General features: G+C 41.5%; 1 protein-coding gene across 1 annotated transcript in view; it reads left to right on the plus strand.

The window, feature by feature from the left end:
• Positions 1-14,694, plus strand: part of gsg1l (gsg1-like) — a 262,421-nt gene that overhangs the window by 181,587 nt on the left and 66,140 nt on the right. The window contains exon 3 of the mRNA XM_072268551.1: positions 1,885-2,037. Coding sequence (XP_072124652.1) covers positions 1,885-2,037 — 153 coding nt within the window. The remainder of the gene's footprint in view (positions 1-1,884; positions 2,038-14,694) is intronic.

Below are 14,694 nucleotides of genomic sequence, written 5' to 3' on the forward strand. Positions count from 1 at the left end.
TGAGAGTTGTAGTCTACCATGCACCTATCAATGGAAAGAGATGTAGGAATTTTTATCATGAAAAGAGAAATTCAAGTTCAAGAAATTCACACTGCAGATTTCAACACAAGATGTACCTTCACTTCCTCCAGTAACAGAGGCAATGAAAGAATCGTCATCATCATCAGGTGCCGTGCCCAGTTTGAGCTTTGACAGCCATGGCCCACACACTCCTGTTTCGGGTCAAGTGGATCAATTCATTGGTATTCATTTCCAGTTCTCTGGCTGCTGTCTCCATCATCATTTGTCTTTGTCTTCCTCTTGCTTCCTTCCCTTCAATCTTTCCCATAATCACTGTGCATTCTAACTCCTCTTTCCTAATCACATGTCCAGTGAAGTTACGTTGCCTTTTCATGATCTCATACTTTATTTCTCTTTTTGTGTTTGCTCTGTTCATGACATCCTCGTCAGGTATTCGTTTCATCCATGATATTCTTTGCATCCTCCTCAAAAACCACATCTCTGCTGCTTCAGTTTGATTCCTCATGTTACAAGATATTGTCCAACATTCTGAGCCATATAACATAACTGGATAAACGTAACATTTCAGTACTCTGAGGCGGGTTGTCATGCCTAGTTTAGTATTGATCAGTACACTCTTCATTCTCGTAAAGGTGTCTTTTGCCATCCCTATTCTTCTTTTGATGTCCATGTTGCACCTGCCATCTGATGTCACCCAGCTTCCTAAGTAGCAAAAGTTCTGTACTTGTTTTATGTCTTCCCTGTTAATTCTCAGCCTGCAGATAGGATTCTCCTTTTTGGATATCACCATACATTCTGTCATTTTGCAATTGATAGGTAGACTAATTTTTGCACTTTCTTCAACAATTATATCAATTAAGTTTTGTAGCTCTTCCTCCGTACTTGCAATTAACACAGTGTCATCTGCATATCTGAAATTACTGATGTTTTTACCACCGACTTTGATTCCCAAGATGGCTCTTATTTTTTGTAATGTTGTTTCACGATACACATTAAATAAATCAGGGGAGAAAACACACCCCTGTCTAACGCCTCTTGTGCAAAAAGATTTTGTTTGCTTGTTTTATCGACTACACAAAAGCATTTGATAAAGTGAAGCACAGTAAGTTATTTGAAATAATACAGAAAACTCTAGATCTAGATTCAAAAGACCTCCGCCTAATCAGAAATCTGTACTGGGAATAAACTGCCACTGTAAGAATAAATGGAGAAGTGAGTCAGTTTACGAAATGAAAGAATAAGAGAGTCATTTGGCTGAAAGTCAGAATTTGCCTAGATTTTAATAATGCAGTCAATGTTCCATTAATTTTAAACATCAATTCTGTCACAGATATTAAAAATACTATATAATACAAATGAGAAAAATAAATATTTTTTTCAGAATTTACTAATATGGTTTTAGTTCTATATTTTAGAATTCACAGTTCATCCTTTTACAATATTCTTTAAGTTCTGATGCAATATTTAGGAAAATATCCTAACTTTTTCCCCAGAGTTATTTGTATTTGGCTATGTTTGGTTCACTTTTAATCAATATTTTGGTAATATCTTAATTCATCTTTCCATCTTGCAGGTAAGTAACAATTACATAGTTAGCTTCTTCCCCTCTACCATCAGATTTCTGAACGGTCCATGAACGCTACCTTGTTGCTCCTTGTTTCAGTTTGTATTATAATTTCAGTAATTCTTCTTTACATTGCACTGCTGCCACAGAACAACCACTTCATGTCAAATAAATCAGTGGTAGTAAAGCTGATACTAATTCTTTCTTTCCGTTCACGTCATGGTCCGTACAACAGCTTGTTCTGGTAACCTCGTGTACATGCAGGCCTGGTTTCTCAGTCTGTGTTTCCTGTGTTTCAGGTGTTCTTTGGCTGGCGCTTATCTCTGAAGTTTTATATATCGTGCTCTTAGTTGTTGGTTTCAGCCTGATGTGCCTGGAACTCTTTCACTCAAGCAACATGATAGATGGCCTCAAGCTCAATGCATTTGCTGCTGTCTTCACTGTTCTGTCAGGTAAGTTAAATTCCCATTTTTAAAACTTAGAGCAAACTAAATCCTAACTTTCTGCTGATATGCACTCAGGGCTCCTTTCATTTGGAGTTTCTATCAGAAATGTCAAATCAATTTTGATATTGTTCCACAAAATAATGAAGGCATTGCTGAGAATATGGAAAAGAGCAATAAGACTGAATCCAAAGGTGAACCACCAAAAAAAAGATTAGGAGACAGTATGGAGGAAAACTATTCCTTGCTAAGCACCAAGATTTGTACAAAACAATGACGTTGTAGGGACCAGTTTCCAAGTAAGACCTAATGCACTCCATCTTCCCTCAAGAATACTGGCAATTACCCAAAACAATTATTACGGAAATTAGAAAATGCTGGAAGTGCTCACAGGTCAGGCAGCACATCTGGAGAGAGGAACAGAGTTACTGTTTCAGACCGGTGATCTTTCTTCAGAACAGTTGTTCGGCCAGTTGAATAAGGGAGCTTAATGCCCGGTTAAGGACTCTACCGCTAAATATCAAACAAACTAAGTAAATGGTGCAGTCGGATTATTTCAGAATGTGGAGAACCCTATTCAGCACTCCTTAAAGGGGAGTTTGTCAATGGAAAGGTGAAAAATATTATACAATACAAATTGAGATAAAAAAAACAGAATTTACTGGTATGAATACCTGGTTTTTTGTTCTACATTTTAGAATTCACAATTCATCCCTTTAAATATTAACCTGTATTTGACAATGTTCCTCTGTACTGTAGTTTTAAATGAGACATGGAGTAGTAAATGGATAGCGTTTGGATGCCAACTCCTGTTTTGCTGTGTTTCCGCTGGGAAGAGGCCACAATTATTTCCCCATTTAAGTCTGTTAAACTTCAATGAACCCAGTAAAAATGTGGACTACAGATTCACACTTTCCCAACCGCTTCTCTCTCTGAATATCATTGCTCACTAGGGTTAGAATTAGACACACTAGCGACTGTGGATGTTGGATTCTGGAGCAAGAACTAAACTACTGGAAGAGCTCTACGGACCAGGCGGTATCTGTGAAGGCAACGAGATGGTTGAGGTTTTGGATTGAGTGATGCAGGTTATTTTTTTCTCTCTTGGAATAGAATAAGCTTAGTTCATGTTCTAAGGAGTAGAATTGAGGTTAATCACATAATGCGCCTGACTTTAACTCCATTTGAATTTTGGTAGCTGTGGAGGAGGTGGGGGATACAAAGGAAGTTTCTATTGTACAAGACAGCGTTGAAGTTCTTAACTTCTGGTGCTTGTCAATGTCCCACTGAAACAAGTAACATTTGGCATGTAAAATCACCTGGATCTTCAGGATCTTTTAGCCTACAGTTATCTCCAATAGACTCCCACTGGAGCTTCTAAACCAGATAGATGAGGAGAAACTGGAGGAAAAGACTGCAGATCCTGGAAATTTGAATATACAAAAAGTGTTGGAAGCATTTAGCAGGTCAATCAGCATTGTAAAGGAGTAAGCAGAGTCAACCATCAGCTCAAGTGCCTTCATCAAAACTGGAAAAATTATAAAACAAGTGTGTTTTAGTTTTCTCTCCCAACTGACACTGTTGGTCTTGTTGAGTAGTTCACATGTTTGTTTGAGCTGTTTAACTTGAGAGGAATGAAACCACAATTGATGCTGAGCCAACTGGGGGAATGTTAGAATGCACAAGCAAAAGCTTAATCAAAGAAGGTTTAGAGGGCATCGTAAGGGAAGACTGAAAGGTCCAGAGACAGATGGTGCGTGAATATCAACGACAAAGAAATTAACATCAGGAATATGCAGAAGGTCAACATTGGATGAGCATCCAGTTCATTGATAGTTGTAAACACAGGATTAGATAGAGATAGGAAGTGTTGAAGTCAAGAGGATTGAAGACAAGGGTCAAGTGAAGAATGAAGCTGAGTAATCGGTTTTAATTGAATGGGAATTAAAAATATAATTTCTTAAACTCTGAGTCCTGCACTATGTTCACTGTGTCTAGTATCTAATGTGCAAAGATCCCACTGAATATTTCTCCTTACAAGAGCACACCAATTACTCATTGTGAATTAACTTTCAATGCTGCAGTCAGTAATTTTCATTACACTGGTTTCCAAACTATATTCAGGCATATCATATAATAACTATTATTCTAGAGGCAGGTGTACAGTATATGTCTCAAAATTGTTAATTATTGTTATAATTGCATAATCCTGTCTGGAACTGTAGTCTGGTACTGATTATTGGTAACTAATGGCAGATAAACATGGATTAACAACTAACACTAAAAAATATCTCACAAATGGGCTTTGCCTTTGTTCGTCAATATCAGGAGATGTATATCTAAACATTATTAAAGAGTCTGCGCAGAAGGTAAAACTGATCTTGCAATATTCAATAGATCAGACAGCATCTGTGGGGAGAGGGACAAATTTACTGTACAGTTTGATGGCCTTGAAATGTTAACTTTATGATGCTACTTGACCTGATATCCCCAACATTGATTTCCGATGTCGTATATCTGCAGCTTTAGCCTTTCACTCAAATTATCTTTTGACCACATCAGTTACACTTACAATATCTAAATCTCACTTACTGGGATTTCCAGGTGAAGCAGATTGGGACGGTGCTCTGCTCAGTGTCTAAAGGAATTGGGAACGAAAAGGAGAGAATCCTGGAAGAGAGGTGGATGATTGTGGTAGGGCCCAGTTTGGGGGTGGGGTATTGGTATGAAGAGATGTGGTAAGAAAATAGAGTGCAAAGGTCAAAGAGAAGTACTCTGAGGAAACTAAGGAAAGTCTAAGGTGGTGTGTAGATGGCAGGAAGAACACGACTGAGATAGAGGAGTGGCAGCTGAGTAGGACCAAGGGGAAGGCTGAGGGGATAATCAGAGGGTGTAAAGGGATGAATGAAGAAGAGTCAACTGGAGTAATAGGATTGGTTACAATATCGTAAGTCTTGCTAGAGATCTGATGTTCTTTTAGTAAACTACCAGGGAGTAGGGGATGGAGATGATCAGTAGGGATGGGAGGAAACAGATGAGGAAGGTCAATGTCTCAGAATTTCTGGAAATGTCGGGGTAGCCTCAATTGTTAGTGGTGGAGCAGGAATCCATTCTCTGGGAAAGAGCTACTTCAGTACGTTTCACTGACCTCAGCGGTCCGATAGATATTTACGTTTAACAGCACTAATGAGCAAGCCCAGTGATCTAAGTATATGCCCATCACATGTACACAGATTAACAAAAACATAGAAGATAGGAGAAGGAGCAGTCCATTCAGGACTTCAGATCTGCTCTGCCATTCAGTGTGATCATGGCTCAAAGTTCAAAGTGAATTATATTATCAAAGTACATTTATGTCACCATATACAACCCTGAGATTCATTTTCCTGCAGGCATACTCAGCAAATCTATAGAATAGTAACTATAACAGGATCAATGAAAGATCATCCAGAGTACAGAGTACAGAGTGCAAATGCAAATATAAATAAATAGCAATAAATAATGAGAACATGAGATAATGAGATAAAGAGTCCTTAAAGTGAGATCATTGGTTGTGGAAAACATCTGTGATGGAGCAAGTGAGTGTAGTTATCCCCTTTTATTTGAGAGCCTGATGTTTGAGGAGTAGTAACAGTTCTTGAACCTTGTGGTGCGAGTCCTGAAGCTCTTGTACCTTCTACCTGATGGCAGCAGTAAGAAGAGAGCACAGCCTGGGTGGTGGGGATCTCTGATAATAGATGTTGCTTTTCATCGACAGCATTTCATGTAGATGTGCTGAATGGTTAGGAGGGCTTTACCCATGATGTACTGGGCCATATTAACTACTTTCTGTCGGATTTTCTGTTCAAAGGTATTGGTGTTTCCATGCCAGGCTGTGAAGCAGACAGTCAATACACTCTCCACTACACTTCTGTAGAAGCTTGTCGAAGTTTTAGATGTCATGCTGAATCTCCGTAGTCTCCTAAGGAAGTAGAGGTGCTGCCTTATTTTCTTCACAGCTGCACCTACGTGCTGGGTCCAGGACAGATCCTCTGAAATAGCGACACCCAGGGATTTAAAGTCGCTAACCCTCTGTACCTCTGATCCTTCAATGAGGACTGGCTCATGGACTTCTGGTTTCCTTCTCCTGAAGTCTACAATCAATTCCTTGATTTTGCTGACATTAAGTGAGAGGTTGTTGTTATTACACCACTTTGCCAAATTTTCAATCTCCCCTGCTGTATGCTGACTCATCACTGCCTTTAATTTGGCCCACAATCCTCTATCTGCCATATTCTTGCTCATTTCTAACACACGTTGATGCTTTTTGTGTCTAGAAATCTATCCACCTAATTATTAAAGATATTCAGCAACTTGGCCTCCATAGCTTCTATAACAGAGAAAACGATAGTTTCATCATCCCCTGAATCAAAAATATTGTCCTCATCTTAATCCTAAAAGAATATCTCAATATCCTGAAACAGTACCCTTTTATTTCAGACCTCCTAACAATGAAATCATCTTTCCACAGCCAGACTGTCAACCCAATCAGAATTATGTATGCTTCAATGAGATCACTTTTCATTCTTCTAAATCTGAGTGAATACAGGCTCAGTCAATCTAATCTCTCCTCAGGCAAGTGTGGTATACATGCAGAAAGTACTTGAACATTAATCAGATTGGCCCAGCCTGTTTCTAAGCTACATATTCTGATTTATTCTACAGAAGTCCTTATAATAGATGTAAAGCAGGGGTGCTCAACATTTTTCTCCTTGTGGTTTCCTTGTGACTTTCATTTACCTCTGTGGCCCCCACACTTCATAGTTTCTGTTAGTTGCTAAAGTTTTGTTTTGGTCACCTATACTCATTATTCTAACATAAAGTTAATAAACATAAGAAATAGGAGCAGAAGTAGGCCATCCGGCCCATCAAGTTTGCCCCGCCATTCAATAAGATCATGGCTGATCTGTCCGTAAACTCAGCTCCATCTCCTTCCTTTTTCCCCATAACTCTTAATTCCTTTACGATGTAAAAACCTATCTAACTGTTTCTTAAATATATTTAGTGAGGAAGCCTCAACTGCTTTCCTGGGCAGAGAATTCCACAGATTCACCACTCCCTGGGAAAAAAAAGTTTCTCCTCATCTCCGTCCTAAATCTTCTCCCCTGAATCTTGAGGCAATGTCCCCTTGTTCTAGTCTCAAATATTTATGTATTAACTGGTTATAGGTATTATATGAAATATAATGTTACAGTTGTATATGAAAATAAAACTATTTCAGAGCTCTGAATAAGATACTTTATAAGATATATAATATTCTTCTGACGAGCAATGAAAAAGCACTTAATATTGTTACTTTGGGTATTTAGTGAGATCCTTGTGACTGATGCAAATTAGTGAGTTTCTGAATATCTGGTTGCAACTTGGTTAAAGATAATCAAAGATCACCTCTTTTCACAACATCAAGATGGTTACAAGCTTTTGATAGCAGGTGAAGAGCTTGACTAAAACCACATTCAATTAGATAAGAGGTAGGAATCCAATTAAGAACAAAAACAACAGGAATTCTGCAGATGCTGGAAATTCAAGCAACACATATCAAAATTGCTGGTGAACGCAGCAGGCCAGGCAGCATCTGTAGGAAGAGGTGCAGTCAACGTTTCAGGCCGAGACCCTTCGCCAGGACTAACTGAAGGAAGAGTGAGTAAGGGATTTGAAAGTTGGAGGGGGAGGGGGAGATCCAAAATGATAGGAGAAGACAGGAGGGGGAGGGATGGAGCCAAGAGCTGGACAGGTGATTGGCAAAAGGGGATACGAGAGGATCATGGGACAGGAGGTCCGAGAAGAAAGACAAGGGGGGGGGACCCAGAGGATGGGCAAGAGGTACATTCAGAGGGACAGAGGGAGAAAAAGGAGAGTGAGAGAAAAAGTGTGTGCATAAAAATAAGTAACAGATGGGGTACGAGGGGGAGGTGGGGCCTTAGCGGAAGTTAGAGAAGTCGATGTTCATGCCATCAGGTTGGAGGCTACCCAGACGGAATATAAGGTGTTGTTCCTCCAACCTGAGTGTGGCTTCATCTTTACAGTAGAGGAGGCCGTGGATAGACATGTCAGAATGGGAATGGGATGTGGAATTAAAATGAGTGGCCACTGGGAGATCCTGCTTTCTTTGGCGGACAGAGCGTAGATGTTCAGCAAAGTGGCCTGCCAGTCTGCGTCGGGTCTCGCCAATATATAAAAGGCCACATCGGGAGCACCAGACGCAGTATATCACCCCAGTCGACTCACAGGTGAAGTGTTGCCTCACCTGGAAGGACTGTTTGGGGCCCTGAATGGTGGTAAGGGAGGAAGTGTAAGGGCATGTGTAGCACTTGTTCCGCTTACACGGATAAGTGCCAGGAGGGAGATCAGTGGGGAGGGATGGGGGGGACGAATGGACAAGCGAGTTGCGTAGGGAGCGATCCCTGCGGAATGCAGAGAGAGGGGGGGAGGGAAAGATGCGCTTAGTGGTGGGATCCCGTTGGAGGTGGCGGAAGTTACGGAGAATAATATGTTGGACCCGGAGGCTGGTGGGGTGGTAGGTGAGGACCAGGAGAACCCTATTCCTAGTGGGGTGGCGGGAGGATGGAGTGAGAGCAGATGTACGTGAAATGGGGGAGATGCATTTAAGAGCAGAGTTGATAGTGGAAGAAGGGAAGCCCCTTTCTTTAAAAAAGGAAGATATCTCCCTCATCCTAGAATGAAAAGCCTCATCCTGAGAGCAGATGCGGCGGAGACGGAGGAATTGCAAGAAGGGGATGGCGTTTTTGCAAGAGACAGGGTGAGAAGAGGAATAGTCCAATTAAGAACAACTTTGCTTTCTTCCAGAGCCGTGGAAACTTATTTTGAATTTCACCGGTTATCCAGAAATGTTGCTCGCTGTGTTTGAATTTTGCATAAGCTGTTATATCACTTTGCAGTTCAGTAAGACATTCTTACAATATGGTGTCAACATCACTCACATTCACCCCAAATGAATCTACCTCCAGTCTGGAATATGCAACTCCAGCAGGTCTCTGAACTAAAATTCCATATTCAGTGTGCAGTTGTTTCAAGTGATCAGGATACACCATAAGATCATCATCTTGCAATTCTATTTTAGAGTGGACAGTGAAGAAAATTGCATAAACGTATTATTACTGCATAAACCAATGTTGCTGCTAAAAAGTTAGAGTTTTCTGAGGAAAGTGGCAACAGGCCGTTTGCAGGATATGAGATTGCCGTTTTTTTCCTTGTAACTATTTGTTTAATAAATTAAGTTTTCAAATTTATCTGATAGGTCAAATACGTCAGACTTAGTAATGGCAATTTGTTCTCCAAGCTGTTTATCACTTAGAAATGCTACAATACCATCAAGAAAAGCAAACTGAACATCCTTTCAAAATATGATAAGTATCAGGGATTCAGTGGAAGTCGTAATGGTAACTAGTGATATAGTGGTAGACTTCACACATTCTCACCTCTCTGTAGTTTAGCCATTTCTGGCTGATGACCCCACTGCAGTAACTGTAGCCTTCATGTCAAATTTTATAAATATTATACCACGCACGGGTCAGTGAAAGGCAAACAGAGCCAGCTTCCTGCTGCATACTGGCTGACTGGCCTTGCTCCAGAGAGCTTCACCCAGTCTGCAGTTTGTGATTTACGGGTTGGGTGTGGAGCACGGTTCAGCAGGCCGTCCTGCAGGTGATTTGTGCACGGTCAAACAGAGACAATGATTGACGTGCTGCCCCCCCCCACACACACACACACACTCACACACACACACCCTCCTACACACACACACACACTCACACACACACACACACACACACACACACACTCACACACACACACACACACCCTCCTACACACACACACACACTCACACACACACACACACACTCACACACACACACACACCCCCTACTACACACACACACACTCACACACACACACACACCCCCTACTACACACACACACACACACACACCCTCCTACACACACACACACACACACACACACACACACAAAGCTGTTTTGCTGCCTCATTTGCATCTTCTAGCATATTTTCCCATTAATTTCATTCAGGATTCCAATTAAATCACATATATTCATTTCTTTTTTATTTATATGTTTTGGAAATATTTCATTAAAGCAGTAAATTTTCATGGTCCATTCAGAAATTCCTGTGCCCCCCAGTTTCGTGTTTTTTAATTATGGCCCCTATGAAATCCGGTTTGGTCCCCTAGGGGTGGAGAGCAATATGGCCCATGCTGAGAATCACTAATGTACATCTTCTATTTTCATACAGCACATTCCGTGACTTGCTTTGAACAACAGTGCAGAAACCTTTCAACGATATAAAATAAATCTGATGTACATTTCAAAATGAACAAACTATATCTGAGTGTTAAAAACTAATTGTTCTAAGATGGTGCCATGAAGATATTCAGTGCTGCATAACTTGTCTTTTCATCTTTCCAGACATATTATTCTAGGCTTCTGGCTATTGAAACAATTCTGTAACACTAAGTTAATTATTTTGTTACAGATTTAATTTCCTTGTATTTCACTTACAAAGCCTGCGTGTGACAAAATCAGTTGAAGTAAAATAACTGAAGAGGCAAGTTTAAAAAAAAATAGGCTTAGGTAAGGAAGAAGATGGAAAGATGGCTTTCTGTAGCTGGGGGTGAATAGATTTGACAGATTCATCAAAGCTAGAAAATTACACTGTCAAACCATAAAACATAGTATTTGAACTATTAAAAATTGTTTTATTTTTACTTGTGGCTACAGGGAAGCTATATTAAGGTATCGGTCAAAAATAACGGTCAAGGCTTAGCTAAAGGAGTAGTAGGAAATCATCATTTAAAAATAATGGTCATCCTTTTAAGAAAAGAAAACCATTTTTCTCTCTCTGAGGGTTGTGAATCTTCAGAGCTTTCTGTCTCAAAGGCAAGTTGTAGCACAGGCTTTTTTAATACAGGCAAAAATTTACTGGGAAGAGGTAGGAGGATAGTACTGAGGTTACCAACAAATGTTTGTTATTCAAACATACATGAATGCAGCCAAACGAAACAGCGTTACTCAGAGGCCAAAGATTCAAAATTCAAAGTACATTTATGATCAAAATGTGGGCACGTGGCCAAGTGGTTAAGGTATTTGACTAGCGATCTGAAGGTTGTGAGTTCGAGCCCCAGCCGAGGCAGCGTGTTGTGTCCTTGAGCAAGGTACTTAATCACACAGTGCTCTGCGACGACACCGGTTCCAAGCTGTATGGGTCCTAATTCCCTCCCTTGGACAACATCGGTGTCGTGGAGAGGGGAGACTTGCAGCATGGGCAACTCCTGGTCTTCCATACAACCTTGCCCAGGCCTGCGCTCTGGAGAGTGAAGACTTTCCAGGCACAGATCCATGGTCTCACAAGACTTTACTTTACCTTATGATCATAGTATGTATGCAGTATACAACCCTGAGATTTGTCTTCCCACAGACACAAAGAAACACCATGGAATCCATTCAAAGAAAGTATCAAATAGCCAATGCAAAAAGAAAAAGAACAAATCGTGCAAATGGCAAAAAAAATGAGCAATAGACAGAGAATATAAAACTTCAAACCACTAAGTCATTGAAGCAGCCTAAGAGTGTTCATTTTAGTTCAGTTGAGTTCAAGTTAGTGCTGTGTCATTCATTGCCTGCAGGCCACCGAACCAGTCTGCCCCAATCAAAGTCACAATAAATAGCAATAGAACAATGAGTAACCAGAAACACATCATATCATGAACCATAGAGTCCAACCACAAACATGGCTGAGTAAACCTTCCTCCAGCAACGGTGAGTGAGAGCAAGAGATCGGTCAAACCAAGGCAGACGGAGCTGCACACCTGCTCACCTTCCGCTCTTGTCCTCATTGATTTCAATCTTGCTCGACGCTTCATTTGGCGAGATTGGTGAAAGATGGAGTCGACCATTGGCTCACGCTCTGACCCCAGGCTTCTTTGTCTCCAGGCCATACACTCCACTCCAAACCTCACTGATCTCTCTTGGAGACAGTAAAGCACGAGATCTCTCAATCAGCCTGAAAGCACACCGTCAAGATCTAAATCACAGGTTTAGTAGCAGAATCATATTTGAAAGAAGAAGCAAAGAGGCAGCCTTATGAACTGTCTGAAGGATGCCTTCTTTGGCCGTATTGTTCATTGGTGCCATCTTCTTCAGTCAAGGTGCAAAACACAGTACAAGGAGTCATGCACACCACAAGGCACATATAGCACATATAAGGTATGAGTAAAATGCAGCCACACAAAAAAAATACAGTCCAAGACCCTGAGTCCATGAATGTTGCAGCAGTCTGCAGCTGAACACGAAACAGCTTGTCTTCAGCTGAGCGTCCACTGGGGGCAGCACTGACTGCAACTTGGATGCTGGACCACTCCATATCCAGTGGAGTACGTCAACTCTGACCCCTCTCTTGTGGGTGGCTGTAAACAGGTGACATCTCGGCTTGAGGCCTTGACCTCACTACAACGAGGCCAGGCGGCTCCCCTTACCGTCCTCCAATAAGTCAGTGAATCGGACTTGAGGTTTTCTGCATTAACAATGTCCAATGGGGGCTTGCGATGACAAGAAAAGTGACTGAGCCGATCACTCGCTGTTAGACTGCACTCGCATCCTCCAATGCCTCTCTGACGCAGACAGCATCATGGCCTGCACCAAGTCCAGCTCCGTCAGTCTCTCCGCCAACGAGCAACTTGCCAATGGGACAGAACTGCAGTACTTTGAGCTCTTAATATTCAGCATGACCCTGCAAATATGTTATTGGAAGGTAGAACAGGTTCCAAAAGGTTGTTATTTCTGGGGATGGTAGTGGGGGGGGATAAGCTCCCTATGCTGGTTGACCATCGTATTCAATGATGACAGGAAATCTGTGCGGGAGAGTTCTTAAAGCGGAAAAACCATTGCACTGGACCCAAGTCACAACTGTATGCTGCCTTGATTGCAGTCGATGACCATGATGTCTTCTGTGCCTTGTCATGCCCTTTGTCTCCATGGACCATTGCAGTACCACCTTCCTAGCCATTGGATCTCATCCGCCCAGTCCACAAGAGCTGACTTCACATGCTAGGGCAGTGGCCACTGTCACGTGCAAACAGCAACTTGGAGCCACAGGTTTGCGTGTCCAGTGGGGAACAGAGGTGAATGAGCTGTGCCAGAATGGACATGACAAGCCCCTTTACCAGAGGTGTTTCCCCTCCCTGGACACCCAATACACCACGTGGAACAAGCTCCCACTACCTATTAAATGCTTCCAGTGGCTTGTGTCTCAAATGGCCTCTGACAACCAGGTCCAACTGCAGAGTGTCACTTGGGGTTTATCTACGAAGCCCACTGGAGCTGTTTCAAATGACACAGGAGAAGGGGGAAAGGCAGGGTACTGGCGCCTTAAAACCATCGTTTCGGGCAAATCAGGCTCTTCAGCCATGGTAGACAGCTCACCTAGGAGAAGGAACATTCTGATCTCATACTTCCGCTGCCTGGTAGCTATGCCCACTAATCGGAAAGGCTTCGGGAATGAGGAAAAATTCAGAGCTGGAGTCCCTAAAGCAGTCCTATGTTGTGTTCAATGCTGACTGGCAGTTCCTGCAGTGTCACTGGTGCCAAACTGTATGGGTCTCTGCCGTTCCTTTGGATTCATCAGCTGCGTGGAGAGGGGGAGCCTGCTACAAGAGCAGCAGCTGGCTCTCCATATTGTACTGCCCTAGCTTGCATACTGGCCTCTGTATCACGTAGACACAACACCCATGGATAACCCTGACCAGCAGAGGGCCTCAAGAATTAGAACAAGCTCATGGGCTGAATGGCCTCTTTGTTTGGATATTTGTTCATATTTAAATTTAAAAATCTATCCAAAGAAAAATTCCCCCAAAATAAATAAAAGATTTTTTAAAAATAAGTGATGTTCCCTTTTTCAGAAGCAGATTAGATTAAGTAATTTAAACTAAAAACAGATAAAAATTATTTCCATGGAAACCATCAATTAGTGATATTAATTCCTCAAAATAAATAATATGATCATGGAAACATATGCATATTTGTCAACCATCATGAAACTGATACACCATTTGCTGTCTTACAGTGTAATTACAGTAAATGCAAAAAGAACAGTAACCTTTAACTCCTCTGCACTGGCTCCTCGAAATGGAAATGCAAGTGAAATATTACTTATCAGTATCACATCTGCTGGAAATACATTTGAACCAGATTTCACCAGGCTTTTGGCCAGAATCCACTGGCAAGTAGACAGGATCAATAAGGTCAAACTTACAAGATGAAAATTACAAAAAAAAACTATAGCTGCCAGAAGCCTGAAACAAAAACAGAAATTTCTGGAAACATTCAACAAGTTGTTCCACAAATCTAATATCTAAATAGAATAACCGTGACAAGTGGATGCTGCAACTATTTGGTTTTGCTTGAACAAATGGACCCAGACGCGGTAGTTCCTCCGAGACTCACTTTATTGTTTATACAGAGATGAAAATAAATAGTTGCGAGAAATGCTTTATATTGTATACTACCTACACCGCTAATAGGTGGGGCTAACTTAAACAACCTCTGGTGGTCTACACCGCCGAGTATACTTAGCAATGTCTACGTGGTCCCTGA

Source organism: Mobula birostris, chromosome 9, assembly GCF_030028105.1.
Source record: "Mobula birostris isolate sMobBir1 chromosome 9, sMobBir1.hap1, whole genome shotgun sequence".
NCBI lineage: Eukaryota > Metazoa > Chordata > Chondrichthyes > Myliobatiformes > Myliobatidae > Mobula > Mobula birostris.